The 12,350-nt window shown below is 33.7% G+C and overlaps 1 protein-coding gene across 1 annotated transcript in view; it reads left to right on the top strand.

The window, feature by feature from the left end:
- LOC114049582 (lysosomal-trafficking regulator-like) overlaps positions 1-12,350 on the top strand; it is a 247,671-nt gene that overhangs the window by 209,377 nt on the left and 25,944 nt on the right. Inside the window, 2 exon segments of the mRNA XM_027870836.1 lie at positions 8,565-8,705; positions 10,630-10,847. Of these exon segments, the coding sequence (XP_027726637.1) occupies positions 8,565-8,705; positions 10,630-10,847 (359 nt within the window).

Raw genomic sequence — 12,350 nt, 5'->3', positions numbered from 1 at the left:
TTTCTTTTTGGTTTGGGGTATTTTTTGTTTGTTTGTTTGTTTCATTTTGTCTTATTTTACCTTTCTTTGTATCCCCAGTGCTTAGCACTTATTTTTGTGTAAACTTAAGTTTACTGATTTGCTTCCTTGTTGACTTACCTAGTTTAGGAATTCTAAACCTGGGATCTAGGAATTTGTTGGGTTTTTTAAAATATTTTGATAATTGTGTTTCAATGTAATTAGTTTTCTTCTTAATTCTTTTATGTATTTCATTTTATATTTAAAAACATTATTCTGCAAAAGAATCTATAGGCTTCAACAGAGTGCCAAAGAGGGGTCCATGACACAAAAAAGGGTTAAAAACTCTTAGTCTAGTCCTCCCTATTTCTAAGAATCGTTTCTATAACATACCCAGGTCACCCAATTTAAATTTGGAAGGCACTTCAGCCAATCATCTATTTGAACCCATACCCAGGAACTGTTTACAATGTAATGTGCTTAACAAGTGGTCATTCCACCTTTCTTTGAAGATCTCTAGTGAAGGGGAATCCACCAGGGTGGCCCTCATACTTTTGGACAGATTTAATCATTAGGCTTTTTCCTGACATGAAGCCTAAATTTATCTTTTTATATTTTCAGCCCTTTGCTCCTGGTTCTGCCCTCAAGGTAGCATATAGAACAAATCTAATCACTATTCTACATGATAGCCCTTCATCTACTTTAAGATGCCACCTCCCAAGACAACCCATTGCTCTTTTATATATGTCTGATTATCTTAATAGATTTTCTCCAGTATTATAGCGTGTCAAAAATATTTTTTAATCCTGGCTGTCATCTAGGATACTAGCTATCCCATCCAATTCTGTGTCATCTGCAAATTTGAAAAGCAAATATCTATATCTATACATTTAACAAAGCCACTGATAAAAATGTCATACAGCACAAGACCAACCCCAGAGTCCAAGAGCACTGTACTGAAGACCTGCCAATATGACACCATCAAGGAATGACCATTCTTTGGGCCTGATCATTAACTCAGTTTAAAATCCATCTAACTGTACTATTTTATCCACATCTTCATATTTTCCATAAGACTAGCATGAGCATCATTATCAGATGCTTGCTAAAATAAAGGTAAACTATACATATAACATTCCCCTGATCTACCAATTTAGTTTAGTTTAGTTAATTTAGTTTAGTTTTCAGATTCTATCTTTAACTTTTTTGAACATTGGGATGTTTGTTTCTCTTCAGTCCTGTGGTACCTTTCCCATTCTTCACAGTCTTTCAGATACTACTGACAATATATCAACAGTCACATCTGCCAGATTTCAACATGCATAGATGTATGTAGTTCATCTGGACAGGTAACAACCTTATTGAGGGCAACAACTTGATATGTCTTACTATCTCCCTATCTCAGATATGAACTGCTTGTTAGTCATTTTTGTTGTGCTGTTTCCAGTGGAAAGCTTATTCTGTATGCTAGAGAAAACAGAAGAAAATTCAAAATTGAGCAATTCTGCCTGCTCTCTGTCATCCATTGCCGTCATTGCCTTTATCCCAGTGAGTGGTTTACTACTTTTTTGAACCTCTTCTTCAAAATAACAAAAAGAAGAATGAAGGACAAAAAATAAGCTTTTTTGTTATCCTTAGCTCTCCTCACTTAGTTTCAATTCATTCTGAACTTGAATATTCCTAACACTCTTCTTAAAATTATTACAGTGCTTCTCTTTGGTTTCCTTTATTCCCTCATGCAAGTGTACCTTTTTAAAATACAATGGTGCCTAGCACCTTTTACCTCTCTTGGCTCTTTTTGAGTAAGCTAAACCCATGATTAACAGATAATAGGTACACTTTATTCAAAAGCTCTCACTATGCCATCCCATTTACTTTTCTGAATTTACAATTTCCTGGATGGTATAATCAGTGGTGTAAGATGTCGATATATATCTAGTTTCAACCAGACTGCTTTCCAGTCTGTAAGTTTTGTTGGTAATATACCAAAATACTGAAAATTTATGTCATTTTATTTTATAGCCTGCAAGTTTGCTGATGTTTTTTATTGTTTTGGTTAGTTTTTTAGTTAACTTTCTAGAGTTTTCTTAACTAAACCATCACATCATATGCAAAAAAAAGATTTTGTTCCTCTTTGCTTATGATTATTCCCTCAATTTCTTATTCTTGTCTTACTACTATAGCTAGCATTTCCAACACTATAGTGAATAGTAAAGGTGATAATGGACACCCTTACTTTACCCCTGATATTAATGGAAAGACGTCTAGTTTATCCTCATTACAGGTAATGCTAGCTCTTGGTTTTAAAGGAATACTATTTATCACATTAAGGAAGGCTCCATTGATTCCTATATTAACAGGAATTGGTATTGTATGTTGTCAAAAGTTTTTTCCATATCTATTGATATAATAAAATAATTTTGTTATTGTAGCTATTAATATGACTAATTATGTTTATGATTTCCCTGATGCTGAACTAGCCCAGTATTCCTAGTATAAATAAAGCTTGGTCATAGTATATAATCTTTGTAATATGTAATAGTCTCATTGGTAATTATTTTGTTTAGGAATTTTAACATCAACATTGATTAGGAATTTTGGTCTTTAATCCTCTACTTCTAGTTCTTTTAATCTGGGCATTTTATATTTGTGTATATATTAATCAATTTCATTTAGTTTGTCAGTTTTGTTGGCATATAATTGGACAAAATAGCTCCTCATTATTTCTCTTATTTCTTCATTGCTTGTGAATTTACCTTTTTCATTTTTGGCATTGGTAATTTGGCACTGGTAATTTCCAGTCAAAGAAAAATGTAAGCAGCAAGAAAGATTTTTTTTAAAAATCAAATTAGCTAATGGTTGTTTTCTCCCCCCCCCCAAAAAAAAACTTATAGTTTTATTTATTAATTCAATGGGGGTTTTTTCCTTGCTTTCAATTTTGTTAATCTCTTCTTTGATTTTCAGGATTGCTATGTTATTGTTGACTGACTGGGCATATGATTATAGATTGAGAACTCGAGGGAACCTTAGAGGTTATTTAATCCAATTCTTTCATTTTATAGAGAAGAAAACTCATGGCCAGAGAAGTTGAATGAGTTTCCCAGTGTCAAACAGGTGTGAGTGACCCCCTGGGATTCAAACCCAGGTCATCTGCCTCCAAATCTACTGTTCCTTTGGCAGCAGTGTATACCTTTGAACATATCTCCTTATTTTTTATGCCTTGATTGATATTAAAAATCATTGAAAAAAGTTATCTGTAGTTTTATTTGTCAAGGAATGATCTTAAAACCTACAAGGTGTAATCTCAACTCATGCATGTGAGACACTTTGCTGAAGGAGGAAATTGGCTATAAATTTTGTAGGCTATGAATTAAGTAGGCTATAAATTTATATAAATATAAGGCTATATTTTGCCATACCTACTCAAATGCTTTCTTATAATTAAGATGCAATAAGTGGAATTTTGTGTTCTCTACAACTTTGAATTAGTTGTATAACAAAGAATAAATGGTCTGCTATGGAAAATCACTTGGGAAAGCTTATTCTTTTTTCATTTTTTCATCAAATACCCTTAATATATATGTGAATCACTTATATAAAGATTTGATAGAGATAGGAAAAGAAAGTCAGTAGTTACTGTTGTCTTTTAGATCTCTTTGTATTGGTTTTAATACAGTGCGTGATTTCCCCCCCTTTTAGGGGATATTTTCTCCTCATTCAAATGTCTTGAAAAATGTGACTTCAAAACTACATCTTCTCAAACATGAGCTTCTTCCATGTATGCTTAGTCTGTTCTAGCTGATCTCCTAGCTTCATTTTTTAAATGGCATTTTTACTGCCTCATATTTTACATTGGATATGGAGTTAAGTTCAGATGTAGATCGCACATTGGCACTAATGATAACAGGTTACTACAGAAACACTGGCATAAATTTTTCATCCTTTTTTTTCTACCAGTTTCTATAAATGTACTTGGCATGATCTGAAAGCTTTTAGTAAACTTTTACCTTTTCCATAGCCCAGTGTTTTATTTTTATTATTATTATTATTGTTTTTTTGTTGGTGAGGCAGTTGGGGTTAAGTGACGTGCCTAGGGTCACACAGCTAGTAAGTGTCAAGTGTCTGAGGGCCAGATTTGAGCTCAGGCCCTCCTGACCCAAGGCACCAGGATCTCTATCCACTGCGCCACCTAGCTGCCCCAGCCCAGTGTTTTACAAGACAATGATATTCTTAATCTTCTACCCTCTTTATTCATAATGTTTTGCAAATTAGTTTATATTCTAAACTGATGTTGCCTCAGTATCTTTCTGCTTGTCAAAGAGAACATGTATTTTTTTAAAGTTTTAACTTGACAGTCATCAACAAACATAAACATTTCAGTTTATAAAGAAGAAGAAAAGGGAATTGAATGTGACAGTGAACTGTTGTGCAGATATTTTTAACATGTATATTTAACAAAGTAGTAACAAAATCGTCCTGTTTGTTTCTGTCCCTTATTGAATTTCTTTGTTTGTTTTAGGGTGTTTTTTGTTTACATCTTATTTATGATCTTTTTTTTTTTTTTTGCATCTCTGTGACTACTCACTAACTCTTTCTCTTCAATAAAAGTCTCCTGCCTTATGACTAATAATTATTTCAGCAAGATAAATCAATACTTTGGCCATGTCTGAAAATATGTCTCATTCTGAACCTCTACTGCATCATCTGTCTTCCAAGATGTAATAGGCTTACTTAAGTATCAGTCTTCGAAAGTCTTGATTGGTCACTGTATTCTTCAGTTCTGAATTTTTTTCAGAGTTGTTTTCCTTTATGTTATTATGGTCACCTGTACATTGTTCTCCTGGTTTTTGTTATTTTACTCTGTATCATTTCATTTCATGCAGTTCTCAAGTTTCTTTGAATCCTTCATAGTCAGCATTTTTATGGTATAGTAATACACCTCTATCTCTCGTTTACCTGTTCTTCAATAGATGGGCACCCCATTTTGTTTCTAGAGTTTTCCTATAATTCAAAAGTTCTGCTGTCAATACTTTTGTGCTTATGGGTCTTTTTCCTCTGTCTTCAGTTTCTTTGAAATTGTAATAGTGAAGTCACTGAGTCAGAGAGTATGCACAGCTTAGTGACTTTTTGAATATAATTCCAAATTAGAAGAACATTTTTTTTTGGATAAGGCTATTTCTTTTTTTTTACTTTCTATCAGTTAAACTTCTGAAGGAAATGATCATAAAGTCAATGGTTTTTCCTTAATCCATTTCCCTTTTTTTTTTCCTTGTTTAGTTAATAGCTTGCCTGAATGATTTGGATTGAAGCTATTATGATATTATACAGTGCCATCTTTATCCTTTATCATTTTTATCCTTTTATCTCATCTTGCATTGATATTAATATTTGCTCTAATGAGCTGATCATCTGAATGTTCTGAAACAACTGGTTCCAAAGTGACTTTCACAGCATTGTCACTTCTGCCTATTCAAAGGAAATATAATTTTTGTAATTTTGTTCAGTGCCTACCATGTCTCACACTCTTCTTGAAGAAAGTATTAAGTGAACACAGTTATGAATCTTCTTTGAACCAAGCCTTTGGCTTTTTTCATTTCTTAATCAAATTTTCCAACCCATCTTTTATTATTTTCCCCTTTACCTTACTTCACTCTGAAGTCACTAACTGTCCATGTATATGTTGACTTGGTTGGAATTTTTCAGTTCTTTGTAGAATTTCTCTACCTCTTCATTCGCTGTAACAAATGTTGGTGCATAAGCAAGTTATCTTCAGACTGGTCTTTTTCCTTATATTTTATCAGGAATATTGCTAAAGAAATCTAAATGATACTTCTTTTTTGAACTTGTACTCTTGGTAAAACCATCTCTTTTATTTCTTTCTCCAAGAAAAATGTAATTATTTCATTTAGCTGAAAATTCCTTATATCATGTTTTCATTTGTAGTGAAAATATCCATATTAATCTGGTTCATTTTCTCCAGTTATATATTAAGTTGTTGGATATTAAACAAAAATCTTAAATTTAGAGTACCAACAGTTAAATTAATGTTTATACATAGTCTAAAAACTGATTCTGAGTACACTCTGCCCCCTTTTCCACCTCTCTGCTAATACTCCAAGGAAGTAGAATCTATACAGAACAGAAGCCAGTCTTAATATTTTCTTTTATTTTATAAGTTGCCATAACTAAAGAACTCATCACCCAGTAGTCAACCAACTAACCTTTATAACATGGTAGAACTTTCTAGAACCTGCCCTCTGATAACAAATCCTTTGTAAATCTGGGATCACCTCTCAACCACTCTTGCTTTACTGAAAGAGTGCAAGTTTTGGCAGGTTCCACCATGTTGCAAAAGTTTCTAAAAAGTACCAGAACTTTCACTGTATTAGCATGGCCTTTGAGAATTCAAGCTTACCTTTACACCATAATAAGGAATTTTGGAGTAGGATGTTTCTGTTGGCTCTTTAGGCCTGCATCTAGAAGCTGGCTTAGAAGTGGTGTAGACTCCGGGGGGGGAGGGGTTGTTTAATAAAATTAAATATACTTTCTTAGAATTATAATTCTGCGACAGTTCTTCTGGAACAACATTTATAACACTGTTAAGTATAAAGCAGAATTCAGAACATGCGTTCATCTTGAAACCCATCCAAAATGAGTTTGAGGGTGAGGAAGGCCAGTATTGTAAAACCAAAAGTGGTTTTGCACATCAACAACCCCCAAGAACAAGGTTAAAATGAAACACAAATTTAAAATAGTTTCTAGGCATTTGTGTAAACCGGTTGGTTTGACAAAAAATTATATCATTAATTTTTATCCACCAAAATGACAGAAAAATCATAGAATCTTGCAGTTGAAAGAGACCTCAGAGGTCATGCAAGAAAGAGACCTCAGAGGTCATGCAACGTCTCACCCAGGGCAATAATATAATTGACAACATCACTGACAGGTTGTGGTTTTCTGACTTCTCATATACATATAATATAGTGGAAAGAATGGATATGAAGTCAAAGGACTCATCATTTTGAGGCTGTACTACTTAGTAGTATGGTATAACTTTGAGCAGGTCACTTTAACCCTCCAAGCCTTAGTAACTTTATCTGTAGAAAAAGATATGGTTAGGTTAGATGATTTCTGAGGTCCCTTCCAATTCTAAATCACACCGTCCTATAAGACATTATTATTACCCTACAGACAGGCAGCCCATTCAGTAATTTGGACAGATCTTATTAGAAAATTTGTCCTTGTTAAAAAAAAAAAATCTCCCTTTAACTTCCTGTCACTGATTCTAGTTTTAGTATTTAGAACTATTTATAAGTTGAATACCTCTTCCATGGAACAAATAGCCCTTGCAATATATTATGATAGCTTTTATGTCCCACATTCAAATGTATTTGTTTAAAAGGCTTTTACCTAATAGCTGAGGGAAAAGATGGAAGTATTAAACCTTTTTTCTTATCAGCTTCATCTGAGTTACAGATCCTTATTAAATAAGTCAACAAGGGAGATTGTTAAAAGGTAGCCAAAATAGATTTTTAAAATTCTGCTAGGTAATAGAAAATTAAACTCCCTTCTATTTAGTTTATTTCATTTAATAGTTATTCATTCATTTTCAGCAGTGTCTGACTCTTCATGACCTCATATGGGGTTTTCTTGGCAGGGATACTGCAGTGGTGTGCCATTTCCTTCTCCAACTCATTTTACACAAGAGCAAACTAAGGCAAGCAGGGTTAAGTGACTTGCCCAAGGTCTCACAGCTAATAAGTGTCAGAGGCCAGATTTGAACTCAGGAAGATGGGTCTTATCTTGACTTCAGGCCCAGCGTTCTATCTACTGGGCCACCAGGCTGCTAGCATTTAATAGGATGCACTTTAAATAAACTGTGTTCAAGAAGTCAGTTTCATTATAAAAAATTAATAAATTGAAACTTAGCAAGCCAAATTAGTATATTTAGGAATCTAATAGATTGTGGAATTTTTTTGTCAGAGCTAACATCATTGCTTCTTTGAGATGCTGCCCATGATTATTATAGTAACTAAAATTTTGATAGATTTTTTTTTTCCTGAGTAAAAGTTGTCTTAGAAGAAACTAAAATTCTTGGCTATCATCAACAACCAGGATGAAACAAATATGTGACTATATAGAATTTGGGGTTTTAAATTGTGAGCAATTTTATTCTGTAAAGCCTAAAAGTTTGAATTTTCAAAACGAATACATCCAACAGTGGATAGTGTCCATTGTTTCAAAATGGAAATAAAAAAATCAGGATTTCACCTAATTACAGTTTTTGATTTTCATTTTATTTTTCATTATAAAAACAGCATGATAGAGGTTAAAAACTAATTAACATAGGGCTCCCAAAGTGCCATTTATCTTAAAACATTTCCAAAGATATGATATATTTGATGCTGAGAAATTAATCACCCTTTTTTTTTAAACTGCTGACTGAGCTAGAGGAATGTATTTTTCTTTAATCATTTGAAGTAATAAAACAATATTCATTAAAAATGGCCTACCAGTGGAAACAATACTTTGTAATTGTAACTAAATTACTTTAATTTACTTTGTAGACCAAAGTTTTGATATACCAGACAGGACCTTTCATTCTACAAATACAACTTGGCGTCTCTCATCTTTTGAATCCATGACTGATGTAAAAGAACTAATCCCAGAGTTTTTCTATCTACCTGAGTTCTTGGTTAACCGAGAAGGTAAGGTATCAAATAATTTTAAATTGATATTTTTATGAGAGTATTCCCAGGTTAGGTGTTGGCAAATTGTGATTGGCTAGATGACAAATGGGAAAAGGATTTAAAAGTAGAGGATAGTATAGAGTTACACTGGTTCACCAAGGGGTTGGGATAGAGAGGAGAATAGAGTGTAACCATTATAATAAGAGTTATTGGCCTGCAAAAGACCTAAGTAATGGAAGGGATGGGAGTCATGACAAAGATAAATAATAGATCTAGGGGTATGGAATGATAAAATTTTATGATCAGATAAAGGAGTTTTAAATTCATGAACATGGCAGTGGAGCACTTATGGGTAATGACAAGATCAAGGATATAACCATCTCCATGGATAGTGGAGGTCAAGTGGAAGCGTGGATCATCTAAAATGAAGAACTGAGAAGCTAGGGTATCTAAGGGAATATTGATAGATATATTAGAGTCCTCTAGTATGAGGAACAGAGTTGTGATGGAAAGGAAATTTGTGAGCTAGGCAATTAACTCATTGAGAAAGGAGAGAGAATGTTTGGGACTTCATAGCTGATAGTTACCAGGATCTGGATTGGTGATGAATTTTTATTAAATGATCCTCAGAGGAAGAGAGGTTACTAAGCAATGGTAATAATGGGAGGGTATGGAAGTGGCTGTAGGAGGAACAAGGAATATTGACTCCTCTACCGTGACTATTGATTTGAGGAGTGGAAGGAGGTATAAATGAAAAGTGCAAGTAGTACAGGAAAGGGTGGCCAAGGGCCAATTCTTAGGAAAGGCCAGAAGGTGGAAGAAGTGAGGAAGGAAAAAGTTTAAGATGAAAGGAAGTTTATTAATTCTTGAGAAGGCATTTCAGAGAGCACAGTGGAATGAGTTAGACATCATAGGGTAGGCTTGAGGGGGATGAGAGTAAGAGACTGAGCAATTAGGGTAAGGAACAAGGTTTATACACAGCCAGTCCAGGATTCAGAAACACTGGAATGAGGCGAGGATAAGGGAATAAATCATTCCATTGAGGAATGACCTCAGGCAGAGCATGATTGACTGAAGAGAGATCCATTGAGGAAGGCATGTGATTAGAGTGTTGAAGGTTCTCCTTTAAGGTCCATCTTTATGGCAAGTGGTGATATCGCATCCTGAGAGACCACCTCACAGCACTCAGGAACAGGAAGCACACATGTGCCCCAAGGAGACTAGGATGGAGATAGGAGGTGATAATATGAGTCAGGCAAGCTAAAGAAGCTGCTAAGGGCAAGAATGGAATCCTGAAGCTGGTGGCCTGGCCTGGTCCCTGAGAAGGTAGCAGGAGCACTGAAGAGGGCTGGAAAAAGGGGCAAAGCTGGAAGATAGTTGGCAACTTGAGCAATATTCTTTTACCTGAAAATTCAGAAATTTTACCAGAAAATTCAGAAAGACTTTTAATGTTTCTCTGAAACCATGATTCTTAACAATCTATCCAGTATCAAAAGAGTAACTTTAGAAAGTTTTAAATGATAATAGCATTAATAAACTCAGAAATACATCAGAGCTCAAACAGGATTCAATGTATATTTCACAACTGAACATCTATCTCATTATTTCCTGCATTTGGAAATCTGACTGGTGACCTTGTTGTAACAGCTCTTTACTTTTGTTCTCTTTGATTGCAGAGTAGTAGAAGGATAAGGCTACAAGATATCCAAACACATTATGATGCCATTTGTTCACATAGCATTGTGTAAGGTAGTTCGGTGACCAGTGGTGGTGCTTAATATTTCTTACTCACCAATAACTTCTTTGTTTTAGCCTTTTTCAGGTAATAGAAGAAATACAGTAGATTTTCAGATTCTTGACATCGAGGATATGGATTGGATAGTATATGTCTTCCTATAAATGAATGTCATTAGTGTAAAATAACTTACTTTTCTTTTTTTAGGTTTTGATTTTGGTGTCCGCCAGAATGGTGAACGAGTTAATCATGTCAACCTTCCCCCATGGGCTCGTAATGATCCTCGTCTTTTTATCCTCATACATCGACAGGCTCTGGAGTCTGACCATGTGTCTCAGAACATTTGTCAGTGGATTGATTTAGTATTTGGGTATAAGCAAAAGGGCAAGTCTTCTGTTCAAGCCATCAATGTATTCCATCCGGCTGTAAGTGTCTTCTGTTTCTGTTGCACAGAAGCTAACTCTTTTTTTAATTTTAGTTGTCAAGTATGTTCCTTTGAAATATTTAAGTTATCCCCAAAAGAGAGAAATTAAGAAAGATATTGTGGTTCACTTAGATTTTGACCAAGGATTTCTTCAGGTTTTAACGTCAGAAGCAAAGACTAGTAAAATAAGTATCACTCATTTTCTTTATTGTATAGATAATAGATAATATTTATATTATAGATAGATCATTCTGTACACATACCTTCCCCAAAGTAATAGAAACAAGTTTAACGTGATTTTTATAGCAAACTTGGCTAAAATGTGAGTAAAAATTAAGACATTTATAATATTGAACTTCTTTAGTATTAAAAAGCCAACATTTACATAGAGAATAAGGTTTGGATTGTTTTTTTTTAATGCATTATTATTTTAGTGATTGAATCCCACAGGGAAAATTGGCTCTAAGATGGAATTTTTTTGATGACACATATAAGAATTCTCACATTACCTTCCAGAAACAGAAGTCAGAAACTTTCTTAAAGCATAATCTCTGCATTCAGTTCTTCTCTATGAACTTTGAAGTTATTCATGTAGCACTTCACATGAAACATTCATGTTATTTTGAAATATAACATACAACTGATTCCAATTTCAAAGGGCATTTTCCCTGACTGTAGACTAACATCCAACCAATACAAAATATACAGTTGCTTCAGGTATTCACCAAAAATCAGTTATCTGAAAGAGCCAATATGAAATGCTTTCCTAATAGAATTTACCTGTTCAGTGGTATCTATCATACTACTCTCATTTATCAAATGCTTAATGTGGAACATCACAACAAACTGAATTTTGCTCAGACCTTACTTGAATTTCAGAACATGGTAAGCCAAATAAACACAAAAAAGGTAGGATTTATATATAAAGTTTTATGACTATTAATTCCAAAGTGGATGTTTGAAGGTCGTTTAATTTTTGAAACTACTTTAAAATTTTGTTTAGAAACCAAAGAAAATTGTATATGAGACTTTACTTATGTAAATGAATTATATATTTATTAAATGCTAAGGGAGTTAGACTGTACTGCTAGAGGAATATACTCAAAGTGAATTTGACCTGTACTCAGTATTTATCCTGTCCTGATTTATCTTTAAAACACATACATATAAATTGAATATAATAGGTTATAATACCAATAAATAAAATTTAATAGCACTTTATATTAAAGAACTGACTTTTTTCATTAAAAATCTTCCAGTGAATGCCAGTTCACATCTCCATTGGTTGTCTACCTGTACTTCATTTGACTTCACTATACCCCTTATCTGTCTGAACAATACAATTAAACAAAATGAGATGTTTTCTGAGCTTTACATGGAAAGGCATCCTTTTACTCAAATCTCTAATTACATTTTTAAAAATATTACAATACCAACATCACACATAACATTTCTCAGCCAGGGTTATCATTTCTGATTTTTTTGAGGTAAGTGGTGATTGATG

The sequence above is a fragment of the Vombatus ursinus genome, unplaced genomic scaffold (genome assembly GCF_900497805.2).
Source record: "Vombatus ursinus unplaced genomic scaffold, bare-nosed wombat genome assembly UNPS02014798.1, whole genome shotgun sequence".
Taxonomy (NCBI): Eukaryota; Metazoa; Chordata; class Mammalia; order Diprotodontia; family Vombatidae; genus Vombatus; species Vombatus ursinus.
Note: the sequence above shows the minus strand (reverse complement) of the source record. Positions and strands in the feature narration are given on the sequence as shown.